Source organism: Pinus tabuliformis, chromosome 1_1 (assembly GCF_031772625.1).
Source record: "Pinus tabuliformis cultivar Carrire ecotype Pingquan chromosome 1_1, CPIR1, whole genome shotgun sequence".
In the NCBI taxonomy this organism is placed as follows: domain Eukaryota; kingdom Viridiplantae; phylum Streptophyta; class Pinopsida; order Pinales; family Pinaceae; genus Pinus; species Pinus tabuliformis.
In genome coordinates this window covers 840022855-840038897 of record NC_142297.1, presented here as the reverse complement: position 1 = coordinate 840038897, position 16043 = coordinate 840022855, and the positions used below count along the sequence as shown (strand labels likewise).

General features: G+C 37.5%; 1 protein-coding gene and 1 long non-coding RNA gene across 2 annotated transcripts; both read right to left on the bottom strand.

Moving 5' to 3' along the window:
- Positions 1 to 322: 322 nt before the first annotated feature.
- LOC149216779 (uncharacterized) lies at positions 323 to 1348 on the bottom strand. Its single transcript, XM_089390065.1, has one exon. It carries the CDS (start codon positions 1346 to 1348, stop codon positions 323 to 325), a length of 1026 nt encoding a protein of 341 aa, XP_089246191.1.
- A 4931-nt stretch (positions 1349 to 6279) lies between these two features.
- On the bottom strand, positions 6280 to 14818 carry LOC149216778 (uncharacterized). Its single transcript, XR_016250597.1, has 3 exons — positions 14499 to 14818; positions 7120 to 7280; positions 6280 to 6760 (listed from the first exon to the last, which is right to left on the bottom strand). It is a non-coding gene; the product is annotated as an uncharacterized LOC149216778 (long non-coding RNA).
- Between the last annotated feature and the right edge of the window lie 1225 nt (positions 14819 to 16043).

The window sequence follows — 16043 nt, the reverse complement described above, 5'->3', positions numbered from 1 at the left end:
TGGCAATGATTGTTGTGGCAAGATCCTTGTCTGCATATCTTGTAACGTAAGTTCCTGTTGCTGAATTTCTTCGCAACACTCATACAACCTTCGTAGGTAGCATGTATCCATACCTGTTGCCATCCAAAAAGGAAACATTGTAAGTGACAATGAATATGTTTGACGATTTTGTTTGAATATTCAAAATAAATTAAACGATTCCAAACGAGTATAAAATCATATGAAACTAAATGTAATAGCAAGCAAATCTATGTGAAACTTGGTTATGTAGTGAGTGGTGTTTACCATGTGCGTAATTCTGGAAGACAGGTTGTACGATTGGCTAAAGTGTATTATCCTGAATAGATTTTGATGCAAGGAATGATTCCTCTTGCTGTCTACGCTTAAGATATGGATTCTTGTGCATTTGTGCAAAGAGTGAGAATGAGAACGCTGGATTGATGTGTTTGTCTGCTAGTGACCGCACTCTTGAAATTGCAGTGAATGTTAGCCCTTGGCGTTCTCTGGTGCCGATGTCCACTGTTTCCTTGTCTAATGTCATTCCTTGTGACTTGTGTATCGTGAAAGCCCAAGCCATTTGAAGTGGTATCTGACGGCGTGTACCCCTTGTGATGGGAGAAATGGGTACATATGTTGGGTGTGAAATCTCCCATGGTGTTCCTCTGTATTGTCTAAAGTCAACAACCACAAAGGATGGTAATGCTAGGGGCTTTGAGCAAATTGAATAAAATATTGAAATGACCTTCCCAAGTGCACCATTGACGAGGCCTGCATGTACCCATAAGTTACTGGTGAGCATAACTTTTTGCTCATTACATAAGAGCACCTTTGCAGGCAGATGCTCATCCTCTGTTGTAGCAGGAGTTTTCCGCCTTTGTTGTTCCGCAGAGCAAAGAGCTACTGGGATGTTCAATTTTTTAAGCATTTTCTTATTATGCAAGACAACTGCGTTGTTTGTTGCGAATAGGTGCATGGATTCTTCGAATGTGCATTTCTCTTCATGTGTAAGAGACGAACTTGTTCTTGACATTAGGTGTTGCCAATCTTCAAGTGTAGATATTCCATTCCTAAGACTTGCAAGTATTTGTCGGAAAGCAACACGGGACGGGTTAGCTCCTTGTTGACGGAAAACGGTTGAAAGTGTTATGAATATGTCGAAGCTGTGCCAAAGTGCAGTGCCATGTGATGTCCCAGCGTATAAAGGAATGTCTTTTACAGGTGGTAGTTGGCCTAAATCTCCGACAAGGATAATTGAGCGATTACCAAATGGTGCATTCTGATGAAGAGGGAATAACTCTCTTAGACGATCGTCAATGCGAGAAAGCATTTTTGGACCAATAAATCTCATTTCATCAATGAGGATGTATTCTACATGACGGAGTTGCTCTTGTAGGTGTAGGAGCGGTTGGCCTTCGAGAGGATGCATTGTCTAGATAGGGATACGAAGGGCAGAGTGAATTGTGAGGGCATTTATGTTGAAAGCTACAACACCGGTTGGTGCAAGTAACAATAAAGAGTTTTTGTTTGCTGGTGAGTTTTCCACAAATGCTTGGTGCAGACATTTAATCAAATGGGATTTTCCTGTGCCAGCTGTTCCTTGTATGATGATTTTGCGTGGGGGTTTTGGCAAAGGGGTTTTGAAGTGCGAAAAAACACCGATAAAAGCTATGTTTTGGGTAGGGGATAATGTATGATCATGGGGAAGGTTGGAAAAAGAATGATGTTGGTTTTGAATGGTTGAGCGATTGAATTCAATGAAGTTTATGGCAGTTTCTTGCAAAGGGGGAGGGAGAGTATTTTGTGACCAATTGTGGTTGACATCGAAGTCATGGTAGCCAATCAGGTCGAGGTCATCAATTGCAATATTGTAACCTGGGTGTAGTTGAAAGAGGATTTGCCATTCATTCATCTGCATGGAATAAGGGGGGGGGGGTGTGGGTAGTTTGATATTCAGTAGGTGGGTTTTGTGGGTTCTCGGTTTCTCGATGGACATGCCATGGTGTATATGTACCCTTTTTTTGTTCCTAGTGTGCAATAATTTCTGCATCAGTTGAACCAATATCATCAAGGAGTGTTCGGAAGGGGAAATACAAGAGTAATTCACTATAGCAGAAGGTGGCATAAGAAGGGGAAGCAGAGGAAGGAATGACATTTTAACGGGGCAAGACATGTACAATCATTGGGGGGAATATGTGTTTCCATTAGTTTTTTCTCCAATGGGCAGAATATGACCACGAGCAAGCAGCTTCAAGGAGGGGCAGGGGTTCTAGTGAGGCAGACCTGTTCATATATGCAACGATAAAGTTTGGTGTCGAACCAGGATATTTAGTATCTTGTGAAACACATTTGAAAACAACCATGTTGACATTCAAAGAACGGAATGTACGGCTGCAAAGGGAGAGAGGTAGCTTTTGTAACATATGGCATATTTCTTGTGCACCAATGTCTCTATCTGCAATGGTTTCTGTAAGGAGTTTTCGGATGACAGCACCAGTAGGTGCTTCTGGAAGGGCACTTTCTGATAGCCGTGATAGCATTTGACGGTAGCTCTCAAATATTGTTTTTGCTTTTGTTTCATACTTTGAAATATATTTCAATACAGCATGGCGAGAAAGGACTGGTTGGCAATCAACATTTGCTCTCCAAATAGAGAGTAGATCGGCATTGTGAATATTCAATTTTTCATCATTGCGAGCTGGGACATAGGTTTTATGACCTTTATCATCAATGAAAAGTGAAGAAGTGGACTTCAATTCCCACGGTACTCCATATCGGCAGCTAAGCACATTGTCTTTCTTACGAATATTGTTGCTGTGTCAAGGAGACACGTGCTATGAATTGTTGACTGGTGAAGCGGAATATTTCGATGTTCTGCCTGAAGTGGATTCCAAGCAGTTACGTAGTGGTCGAAAATTTTCTGTGCAATCAAGTGTGTCCATGTTTGGTGCATTTTGTAGCCAGAGGAAGCCATGAATGTGTGCGGATCCTCTATGTTGCCATTCGTATCTGAATATAATATGAAGGTTACATTTGGTTAATACATATATATGCAATGTATAAAAATAATGTAGAGGGAAATTGATATTAAATAATACCTGCACCAGTAGTCGATTGCATGGAGACCTTTTTGCAGGATTTCTTCGAGGAAAATTGTAAATATACAATGCATATATTGGGCTGTTAGATGTGGGTTTTTGATTATGTTTTGGATTTTCCATTGGAAAGGGTTGACTGAATTGGAAGGAACACTGGTGGGCATGATCGTGTGCAAGTCATGCCAATTAGTATCAGCTGTGTTGAGTGAAGAAGAATGTTGGGCTGCCTATTTGCGTAATCATGTCAGTCAGTTCAGATCGTCGTTTGTTCCAGAAAAACCGTGTTCCTCGTAGAGCTAAACCGAACCGCATTATTTGCTCTGGTAATCTTGAATCTGGAGAGTCATGAAGACACTGGCATAGGTCTGAAACCATTGTTGGCAAGTTGTTCTCAATGTACTTCTTCACGAAAACACTAGCTGTTTCTTGGCTACGATGGCGTATTAGAATGTTATAAAGATAGTAGAGGAATCTTGGGTGTTGGCCAAAGCGGTTATCATGGTAGTGCAGCAAGTGTAAAGCATATTCATGCATTTCAAATTTTGTAAGTCTTGGTTGCATGATCATTGTGGTGCCTGTAGGGAAGAGTGTGGGGAATGCCATGGCAAAGAGGCTGATGGTGTTGTATTCATTTATAGCAATTAAAGATATTGGGGACCAATCGATAGAGCTCATTGAATTTGAATGGGTCAAGTGCGAATAGTTACAAATGTGTTCACGCTCAGTACATGAATTTGGGAGTACTGGAACGAAAGAAGAGGGTTGGATTTCTAATGGAGGTAGCATGACATCAGGATTATAAGTAGAATCAGTAGTGGTTTGATAGGGTTCAAAAGAGGAGGTGGTTACACTGTGGAGAAGAGAAGAAATGTCTATAGGGTGATCTGACAGCGCAAAAATTGCAGATGAATTGAATTGAACATCACTGTTACACTAAAAAATGTCACCATGACTATTTGTAGTTAGTATGGCTCCATCAACTGTCATACTATCCTCCTTGGCAAGTCTCATGCCTCTGCTTTCCATGTCAAACTCCAAGAAAGAGAGAAAAGTCATTTAAAGTCAATTATCTTTGGGTATGCAGTTTCTCTCAGCCTTACCTGCGTGTACGCAACCCAAGTTCACAATACCTGCGTACTTGTACGCTTTGTCTGTAAAACAATGGGTGCGTACTCCTGTAAAGGTCAAAAGGCGCAAGTTTCACTCCAAAAAAGTTACTTGCGGTCATTTGTAGAGCATTTTAGAAGCTTGTTTGACGTGTATGGAGCGTCTCCAGATGGTTCATGTATCCCTATGGAAGAGGAACTTATCGCATCAAGAGGGGAGCTAACCCACCCAAAGAGGGGCTTATCCCATTGATGGTGGACCTGATTAACTTCCTCTACAGCACTATAAATACATGCATTGGGCCAGAGGGAGAGGAGGTTAAAAGCTGAACATTCCTAAGGGTAGATGCTGTTGAGATTAGGACTTCCTTGTAGAATCTTGTGAGGAGAGATTGTCATCCTTTCTTGTTTCATTTGGAAGTGGGTGAGGTGGTCAAAGTAAAGGAAAACTCTTGCTAGACCCTGGGAGGAACTTGCACAACACCAAGGCTCAGGTTGTAATGGTTTCTTTTGTTTCCTATTAATACAAATAAGTCCATTCTTCTCAACAATTTGTTATTTATGAGTTGTTTCATACTCCTTGGTCTGTATGTTAAATATGTTTTATTTTATGAGATATTCAGGTGCTATTTAATTGTTTGATTGTTAGTGAATGCAGGTTTCGAAGAGAAGGAGGAGCTCATCCGGATCGACGAGGCTGGACTACTACAACAGCGTTGGACTACAGGTAGGATCTAAACATTTGGTTTTTTATATGGTAAATGCATATTTAGAGAAGGATTGTTCTTAATTGTCTTGTTTGTCACTAGAAAACCTTAAGCTTCTAGGGAGGTTGGTTTTGTCATATCTGTTTATCATTAGTCTACTATATAATGAATACAAAACTCCTCGCAGCCTGGATGGTGGAAACTAGATCCAGGGTCTTGATTTCTACTTCCCGAATTGGTACGATTCTATCCATGCGAATAAAGAAGTTGATGTCGAACATGGTAGAAACCACTTGATTACCAATCACGGTAGTAAGGATCATATTTTATTTTGTATTCAAGGGCTGCAAGGACACGTGATTTGCAAATGAAGAATTCGTAAGCCTTTTCAGTGGGGTTTTGCCTTTTCACAATGAGGATGTCTAAGTCAGACAGCATTCGGGGTAAGTATTTGGCGATAGTGGTGATGTCTTGAGGGAAGCTAATTGTATGGCCACTATATTTGTATTGACCACCACGGGAATGAGTGACTTGTAGAATGGGGTTGACACGTGCAATGAGCATTTCTTCGACTTGTGTTAATTGGTGAAGGACATAGGGTTGTTCTCTAGGGTCCATGTTGTTTAGTTCAGAAAAACGATTGGTAGATTTAGATGATGCACAACGAAAACAAGAGTCTACCGTGGAAAAGCTTTGTTTTCATTCTTGGGTATGCTTCCTTGCATATTGTGCAAACATGCAAGGTAGAAAGTCCATCAATCCTTTCTCGAAAGCGACAGCGTTCTTCATTAAGGGGAGGGTTATATTGGATTTGATGAATGTGCGGTGGGTTGGTTTGTATAGGTGGGAGAGCATTTGAGGTGGGAAGGGATGTAGAGGAAGTAGTAGGGTTGTTCTGGTTTTAGTAAAGTAGTCGACGGCGTGCGTTTATTCGACCCTTTTGTTGTGCATAAAGAATACACCGCCGCTTGTTTTTGGCCATTTGATTGTCTGTTGGCATATCTAAACAAGTACAAGTAATAATTGTTAGTTTTCGTAAACAAGTAGTGCATGTTTGGTATCTCATTTTATTGGGTGTAAATCCATTGTGAAATTAAAACATTATATTTTGAACATAGAATTAATATTTATTTATTTCAACATCGGTGAAGGTAGGTAGATTAGGTAGAAGGAAAAACATGCAATTAGGAATGCTATGAAATCATATGTTATTTCGGCATCTATCATTGAGAGGAGAGAAACAAGATTAAAAATATTTCTTTCCTTCTTCAATTTTTTTTTTGTTTGACATGTTTGAGAGATAAAATGAATAGCTTAGCAAGCAAGAGATCAATATATAGCATGTAGACAACGAACAAGAAACATATGTAGTATCTCTTTACAATTGTTGATATCTATATTATGTAAAATGTAAATGGAAAACATACATATTTTGGAATGACTGGAAGAGAGTATTTGCACTGAAAGCTACAGGTTGCATCATAATAACATGGGTGTGTAATTTACAACAAGATGAGACAATTAGTTGTGTGGAAATGTTTGTTTATGTACAAACAGGCGTGGTAGAAGAAACCCTAAGAAACAGCTCAAAGGCGGCGAACAATAGGTCGTTTTGAAGTGGACATTGCTTGAATGTCAGTGATTGCTTCCTTGCATGCAGAGGCATATTGAATTTCTCTCGAATTGATCAATATTGGTTGCAAGCGTTGAACACCGTTGAAATAATCTGTTTTAATGGAAAGTGTTAGCTGGAAGCGGTGCCCTGAAATTCGGCCACAAATTTCCTGCAGGTCAGTTGGTTCGATAGAAAGCAGGAACAGGTCTTTTGCCGTGATGCCCATGAGCTCGTTCCCTGCATCATTGAAAAATGAACATGAATTTATTTATGAATTTATCAATAAATCGGAAGGAGAGAATACTATAAAAAGTCCGAACAAAGAAACTACTTTGGTAGAGAAGAGTTGGCCTCACATTGGGTAGAGACCCTTTTATATTTTCTTTAAGACCCTTTTACCTTATAATCACAAGTCTCAACAATGTTTATAATTCTACCACTTCTTCTCATAATTCTAAACAATTCATACAAGCTGCTGCAACTGCGGCAATTCATACAAGCTGTTGCCATATGGCATTTGGGTGCACCTCTACATCATACCTATCTTAAAATACACTTTCTGTGCAAATAAGAATAAAAATAGAACACACTCCCACCTGGAAAATAAATTTGGAAGAATCAATCTGAGTGCAACACATTATAGAAGCTTCCACTGTCAACAACGTGGCTTCTTTAAGTTGCTCGAAAAAATATTCCGCTAAACCATTCATTGAAACAGCTTCAAATCTTTTGGAAATGTCTGGAATCACAAGAAGCCCTGCAGATCATATGGACAAATTCACAATGCTATCAGAAGAAAGTGAAATGTAAACGCATTTCAGTGTGAGGAATTTTTCTAAGAAAAGACGGAATATATTCTATTTCGCCTGATCAAACAAAATAACAATATATCAATGCTTTTTCACATGATAGAATTTTGATCTACAGTTTTTTCCACGGTGGATTGAAGTTGAAAAAAAAAAACCTGGAAAAAGCAAAATGATTCAGTACAGCATGTTTGTACGAAAACTATGACACCCAGCAGGCCTGGAATTTGACGTCCCACAGGACGTATTTTTTATTTTAGAACATATTTGACGGCACGGAGAAAATTTTCCACGTCACGTTAGACGCGTGGTATACCTTCTCAACCCGTCGTTTTGACGTTTAATTTTATTTAAAAAACGTAAAAATCTATAATACCTGTAATACTTATCTCTTGAAGTCTGTGACTATTGTACTAGGTTGTCATACCGGCTATGGTTTAATTAATCCCTTGTGTGCATCCCAGCCTCGAGTATGTGACTATTGTACTAGGTTGTCATACCGGCTATGGTTTAATTAATCCCTTGTGTGCATCCCAGCCTCGAGTATGTGACTATTGTACTAGGTTGTCATACCGGCTATGGTTTAATTAATCCCTTGTGTGCATCCCAGCGTCGAGTATACGATGCGTTCTCCAAATTAATTGTTTTTCCTTTCCGCCGTTCAGCTTTTATCCTCCATTCGGCCACGTTTACTGAAATTAATTGCTTTAGGTTTCATTACCGTAAAATTCTGCAGTTTTTGTCAAGTCAAGCGTACGAGTGAATCTTATCGGGATTGTGGAGTGTTTTGAAATTCGAAAAAGCTATGAATTGTCATTAATTTCATAGCTTGGTTAAAGATTTGCGTTTGGGTTGCAACCTGTGGGTCGCGGCCATACATGATACCAGTATTATGTATATCTCTTCCCGCAGATGGTACTTGTATGTTTGTTTTTGAACTTGCCCACACTACACTATATTGGTTGTCGATGCTCCTGAGTCCTGAGTTATTATTTTAGATGCGCTGTTTCGATATAGTTGCTGTTTCGATATAGTTGTTGTTTGGACGCAACCCATAATCTGCTACCTGTCACTATTTGCAGGTATGTCAATTACTCACTGGCTTTTTTTATTAGTAGTGCCAAGTGGTATGTTCGAATGTCATGGATGTTGTCTATGCCCTCAACTTTCAAGAGGCAGGGCAGCCTGGCCAAGCCGCAAAACCCTCTACCGCTTTGGCGGTTAACATTGAACTCATTTATTTTGTTTCTAGAGTTTAAATCCTGGTTTAATTTTGGGGTAGATATTTATTTTGCCTGTCAAATTTTGGGATAAAGGTGTGTTGTTTGCACTGCATTAATGCAATGAATAGATTGCATTAATCCTTATCTATTTTTTTGCTTCGTTTTTAGCCTGAGTCGATTTCTTACCAGAGCAATGGTTGGATTGAATACGTGCTTGGATTGAATACTTGTTGTTTTGTCTGTCTTTTCGCAATATGAATTGTGAACAAATAACTGAATGGCCAACCCATAGTCTCTGTAATAAATATGTTGAGAAAATTGCTAAATGTTATATATATATATATGAAAAGATGAATTCCCTGCACATTAATATTATGTAAGGGAAACCATTAAATCCGGTATCCCACAGAGTTCCTACCAATTGCTCAAAACTCAAGTTCAATATTGTCTGATGTTGCCAGAAGAAATGCAGATGCACGGTACGATCTAGTTGTTGTACAGTGGTTTTAATTTTCCGAACGCCATATATCGATTCCCCACTATTATTTGTCAAGAGTCACGGAAGTGGTGGGATAGTTTGTAATAATTAACCATATTAGCATACGCTGTTTTTATCTTGGAAAACGATTGTAGGGATGAGTGTCAAACTTGTGTTGAATTTAATTGGAAAGGTATTAGTCAAGTTGGATTAGATTAAGTAGGTGGGTCTATTTGTAAATGAATTCCAACTATCAATTTTTTAGAAGTTGAAATTAGTAATAAAATTTGTTTTCTTATTACTTTTATCTTTTTACACTATAAGCATATAAATAACCTATGAGTAACCATTATTATAAAACGTTAATGGAGCATGAAAAATCTCGTCCCTTATAACATTGACTTAGGCAGTTCACCAGTGGATTTTGATAAAGATATATACTGATGTATACCAATTTATAAACTTGACAGTATAGCCTTGTCGTTTATGCCAGAGAAGTACATGCAGCATAGACGCAGGCATAAATACCTCAAATCTTTTCAACATATATATATATATTGAGAATTTGCAACGTGGTTTATATTCATAGATTTCTCCCCTTTTTGAATCTTTTTGAGGTTTTTACAAATATCAAAATTTTAGAAGTTAAAATTAGTAATAAAATTTGTTTTCTTATTACTTTTATTTTTTTACACTATAAGCATATAAATAACCTATGAGTAACCATTATTATAAAACGTTAATGGAGCATGAAAAATCTCGTCCCTTATAACATTGACTTAGGCAGTTCAGCAGTGGTTATGTTCGATTTTGATAAAGATATATACTGATGTATACCAATTTATAAACTTGACAGTATAGCCTTGTCGTTTATGCCAAAGAAGTACATGCAGCATAGATGCAGGCATAAATACCTCAAATCTTTTCAACCTATATATATATATATATATATATATATATATATTGAGAATTTGCAACGTGGTTTATATTCATAGATTTCTCCCCTTTTTGAATCTTTTTGAGGTTTTTGGGCTGTTTTGCCCGTAAAATAGGTTGATTGTGTTACAGCGCTCACATGCATCCGGATATTGAGTAATTTCTATGTCATTGTTTTTTTTCCTCATTTGAAGGTTGTTATGGTCTGGTGTCTGGAGGGAATTTGCACTATTCATAATTAATTAATCTTTTCTATATCACACAACAGTGCTCATAGTTTAGATTTCGTCGGGGGTCTTTTGGTGGACTTGCAATGGTTGTTTTTTCCTTTGCTGTTGTGATGGTGTATAGTATTTAACAAGTATGATCTGTATACACCGAATACTCTCGTAATTTTCTCTATTTCTGGGTTGCTGCACTCAACCTATTTGCTCTATAATTTCTGGTTAACTATTCCGGTTCGGCTATTTACTTTCACATTAAATTGCAGCTATTTACTTTCACATTAAATTGATAGTGCTGGAGTCTCTGTTTGGTTTGTTACATATTTGGGATGCAAATTGTAGCAGGCTGAAGTTCATTTTCAGATATATTTATGTTCTGCGTATTTATTCTACAATGTTGTCCATTGTTATATTCATTTTTTATTTAATGAATTTTAGTTTTTATATATATATTTTATACAGGTGGTCACAAACCTACTAATGTCTCAAAAGAGAAAGGTACAAGTTACAATTGGGGAAATGTATGGATGGACAAAAGCGAAAACTTCTGAGACTCAACAGAATTCAAAAACACTTGAAGAAACCCATAATGCTCAGGTGGAACAATAATTACATGAAATTTTTGGAAGTTCTTCTGAACATGATGTAGATGAAGAAACAAATGAATTTGAAGAAGAGGTTGGTGATAATTCAGAAATGAAAGTGCAAACAAAAAGACAATTTCGCATGGAATGGTTAAATAAGTTTGTTTGGTTGAATTATGTGAGGTTTGATGATAAAATAACTATGAAGTGTAACTATTGTGAGAAGTATAGGATGAATGGACCATGGGGTTTAGGGAATGGTTGCACCACATTACAACATGATGCTCTTGTTACTCATGAAAAATCACGGGCGCATAAAGATGCTAAGGAAAGATGGATTAATGCATTAGAGGGAAAGATGAAACCAATTCCAGATCATATTAGACAGATGAGAGATGCCAATAAAGAAAGAGTGATTTCTACAATGAAAATATCATATTTCACTTGTCAAGAAGATTTATCTCTATCAAAGTATGAGAAGCTTTGCAAATTTCTAATGGATGCAAAAACTCCAAATATGCCAAAGTCTCAAGAGTACTCTTCATACACTAATCGTAAGTCTGCAAATGATTTTATATATTGCATATCAAAACATCTTGAACAAATTCAGATAAAAAATATGTTGGAAAGTCCTTTCTTCTCATTGATGGTTGATGAAAGCATTGATCGAACCTTAGAGCAACACCTTGTTATTTATGCAACATATTTAGACTCAAAGGGTCTCGGGCCACCTATCTCGCAGTTTATGAAGCTCAAAGATGTAGTAGATGGAAAAGGAAAAACAATATATGATAGTGTCAATCAATTAATAGATGTCAGAGGCCTTCAATATAAAGATTTGATAGTTGTTTCTACAGATGGAGCTTCAGCAATGATTGGACATGAAAATGGCTTTGTTTCATTTTTGAAAAAGAACAATCCAAACCTTATTACAGTTCATTGTGTGGCTCATCGTGAGTCTTTAGCAGCAGCAGATGCTTCTAAGATATTCCCTGAGTTATTATTTGTTGAAAAAATTGCAAACAAAGTGTATTCATGGGTTCAAAACTCTCCAAAGAGAAATAACGAACTTAATGATTTGCTTAGAGTCATGCAAATTGATGTTCTTGATGTTCTACAAATACATTCAGTGAGATGGTTATCCAGGGGGGAAGTTATTATAAGGCTTGTGAAGCTTATGCCAGCAATTTTAACTTTGTGGAAAAATGAAAAAAAAAACTTCATCTTGGTATGATAAGACAAGAATATATTCTGTCCAGTTTTGTTTACATATGCTTGCTGATGTGCTAGGGGAATTGAACAAGTTGAATTTGACTTTTCAAGAAGAAAATGTAGACATTACAACTATTGGGTTGGCTCTTGAAGTAACTATAAGTACATTATCTAGATGGTTTTTGAGAAAAGAGACATTTGCAGAAGGCACAACTTATCTTTCAAAGTTTTTAAATGATTCTCAAAATGGATATATTGATATTAAAGATGAAGGGAAAGTTGTAGATAGACATGAGTTACAATACATCTCTATCTCAGCCATGGATATTGAATCCAATGAAGCAAGGAAACAATCTATGAAACCTTGTATTGAAGGTACACAAGAGAGTTGTCAGCAACTCACTGAAGGTTATATAGAGACTCTGATAGACTCTTTGAATGAAAGATTTCCAGACCTTCATCTTTTTAATGCAGCGAAATTGTTCAGCCCTTGTTATTATTCAGAAGAGCGTCGTAGTCGTGAGAAAAATTCAGAGCGTTGGTTGTTAAAGCTTTTTCAACATTTGCAACATACGGTATCCAGTGATGTTGGATTTGTAGCTTTATTTGATGTTAAGGCTTGTAAAAGAGAGTTGCACCCTTTTGTTGATTCATTAAATCTGGCTTGTGAGGGGTTTTCTATGAAAGAAGCATGGAAAGTCTTTCGTAACACAAAACAATGGCACAAAACCTATCCTAATATGATGAAATTATGGCAAGCTGTCCTCACTATTCCTGCAAGTACAGTGGATTGTGAAAGGGGATTTTCTAAGCAAAACATCATCAAGGACATTAGAAAATCGAGGCTTGGGTTGGATACATTAGATGCTCTAATGAGAGTATCTTTGAATGGACCCGAATCATCTAATGTTGATTGGCATGCAGTATATGAGATATGGATAGATACAAATTCAAGAAGGATTCTTGAGCTTTAAATTCTTCTAGTTTATGTTTAATAGAGGATCTATGTATTGAGATATTCCTATTGATAAAAAAATTTGTAGTTTCTCCAGAAAGTTTGACTTTTAATGAAATATAATCACTGTTTATTATTACACAACTTTTCTGTATTTTCTCTAGATTATTTATTTATAGTTCACTATTTATTTATAATCCATGGATTGTAAGTTTTTTGCAAAATTTTTATAAATCTGATAGAGTACAAATCTGCAATTTCAATCTAACAAGAATCATTATAAATAACAGTGATTATCAGCCGTCATTATCAGCCTCCATTTCATGACTTATTTTTTGTGAAATCAATTTACAAAAATTGTTAAAATAGAGTTTTCCATGACACTCACATATTTAGTTAAAACGTAAAATGAAAGGTAAAAAAAATACAAAAACGTCGTCAAATTTTAATTTGACAGGCAAAAAAAATTTGAAATTCCAGGCCTGACACCCAGGAGTGAGGGCATATTATATGGTAACTAAGACACCGGGGGTGGAGGGCGTATTATAGGGGTTATCTAAAACTGTTCGGGAAAATTCATTGTCATTGGAATCAGATGAAGGAAAAAATCCACAGAATGCAGAGATTCGTGGATCCAAACGTTTTTTCAAGGTTTTTTTGTCACTTCAAAGGCCCTGAAAATACCTAGAGCATGTCCCCCGAAAAGCTCTTGTCCCCAGAATCCAATCAAGTAAAGAAAATTCACGGAGGGTGTAGATTCAAGCCGTTTCAGGAAACTGTAAGGTTCTGAATCATTTCAAAAGCCTCGGAAACCAGTAGAGCATGGAGGAACTACCGTAGGTGAACCCATACCAGGCATCTCAAATTTCTACCCCATGTTTTGCCTTGACCTTGACCAGAAAATAAGCGGTTTAAAATCATTTTTATCATACACAGAACTGGTATATTATATTGAAAACAACCTAGAGAATTTCATTGCGGCCGGAACCTGGGCAAGTAAAAAAATTCACAAAAGCCATACATATAGACCATTCGAGCATTTTTCAAGATACTGGATCGTTTCAGAAACCAAAAACCCTGGAAAACTCTGGCACTTGCAGAAATTAAACCCTTGGAACTCTGAAATGTAGATCTATACAGTTATTAATAAGATACTGGAAATTTTCATTGTGCCCATAACATGGAGAAGTAAAAAAATCCACAGAAATCATACATGCAGGCCATTCGAGGATTTTTCAAGGTACTGGGTCGTTTCAGAAATAAAAACCCCTCAAAACCTCTGGCACTTGGAGAAGCTATACCCTTGGAACTATGACATGTAGACCTATATTATAAAATTTGATTAAAAAAAGCAAAAACAAGGGAAATTTCTTTTTAAACTCAGCTCGTCTAAATAGTCTTTAAATTTTCATACAAATCTTCAATTTCTTTTTGCCCTCATGTATTCTGTATCACATGGACATTGTGGATGTAATTTAATACAATCTCTGAAAAATATGACATTTTCTTTCTCAGAAATAATTTCACATTCAACAAATATGATTTCGATTCGCCTACCTTTTGAGGAGTTTCAGAGATGAAATAGATGGTGGAATTGGTGAAAGGTCAGAACAGCGCCTCCTGTAGCAACTATTGGAGAAGCAAAGTCGGTGTGATTATGGGCACTATCTACGCTGAAACGTGTAGTAGGAATTTGCAGATTTATTTTAATGAGTGAGTGACAGAGCAGTCCGTACTCAAATTCCTCTGCAACTCGGCCAAACTATTCTGCAATCATCTCTAAAATTACCAACAAGCTGTTGGATCAAACCGGGTGGTTACTTAACAAAAACCGTAGAAACCGATAAAGCCGTCAACAAAAAACCGTAGAACCGATAAAGCCGTTAACAAAAACCTAGAAACCGATAAAGCCGTCTAAACTTCAATATTCCATAACTTTATCCCACTTCTCTTTAATAAAATAAAATCATGCGTGTCAAATAAGGGTAGTCTTAAGTGAAATCATGAGCCTTAAATAAGGGTAGTCTTAGTGATTGTGGTGATTTTTTAACCCTTTTTATTTCATATTTTAAAATGATATATTTGGCTTAATGATATGCTTGATTTATATTAATTAGATTTACAAAATATATAATTTAGAAGAAGAAAAAAATATTTGATAAAAGACTATCCAGTTATTATTAAAATATTCTATTTCAAAATAAAGATATAAAATTTCACCACAAAAATAAAACAGTTAATAAAATATTGTATTGTTGAAAGCCATAAAAAAATTAAGAAATATGATTTAAGTAATGTTATTTATATACCTGGATGCGGGTGCATTAACGGCGTGTTAATCGCATTGCATGCGACAGAGGCAGTTGTCCACCCACTTGGACGGATCTAGCAGTTCGCGGTAAGTGATATCAAGGCATTTATGGTTCATTCGGCTCGAGGTCTGCAGGTAAGGGATTTAATCATGGCGCGCCTTAATCACGGCTCATTCGATCCGAGTTCTTCAGGTATTGGTAATCTGGTTTTCCTCTGTTTGTTATGCCTTCAGCACCCCTGCGCAGCTCAGGGTGTATGGAAGCCCCTCTGGCTTCTTAACCGGTCTCAATTTGCCTGTTTCTGGTATATTGATTTGGTCTTCTCCGCCGGTGTCTGGTGTATTGAGTTGGTCTTCTCCGCCTGCGTCTGGTTTATTGATTTCGTCTTCTCCGCCTGTGTATGGTGTATTGATTTGGTCTTCTCAGCCAGTGTCTGGTCCGCTCATTGGGTTCATTCTGCCTGTGCCTGGTTTTTTCAACTGGTCTACTCCATCTGTAGCGAGTTTTGCATTTGGGTCTACCGCGCAGGGGTCTGGTCCTTGAATTGGATTCAGTCAGACTGTGTCTGGCCGCCTTACTCCCAGCTTCAGTCTCCCTGCTCATACAAGCTGCCTGCGCATCCTGTAATGGCCCGTCGACGCGGCGTCCCCCGGCGTGGTAGTAATTCAGGCTCTCGTGGAGGTTCTCGGGGTCGTGGTGGCTCTGCCCCTCAACGCATCACTCCTTTAGCCTCTGCCTCTCCATCCTCTCCGCCCTCTGACCATTCTCGGCCCTCCCTGAATAGCTCCTT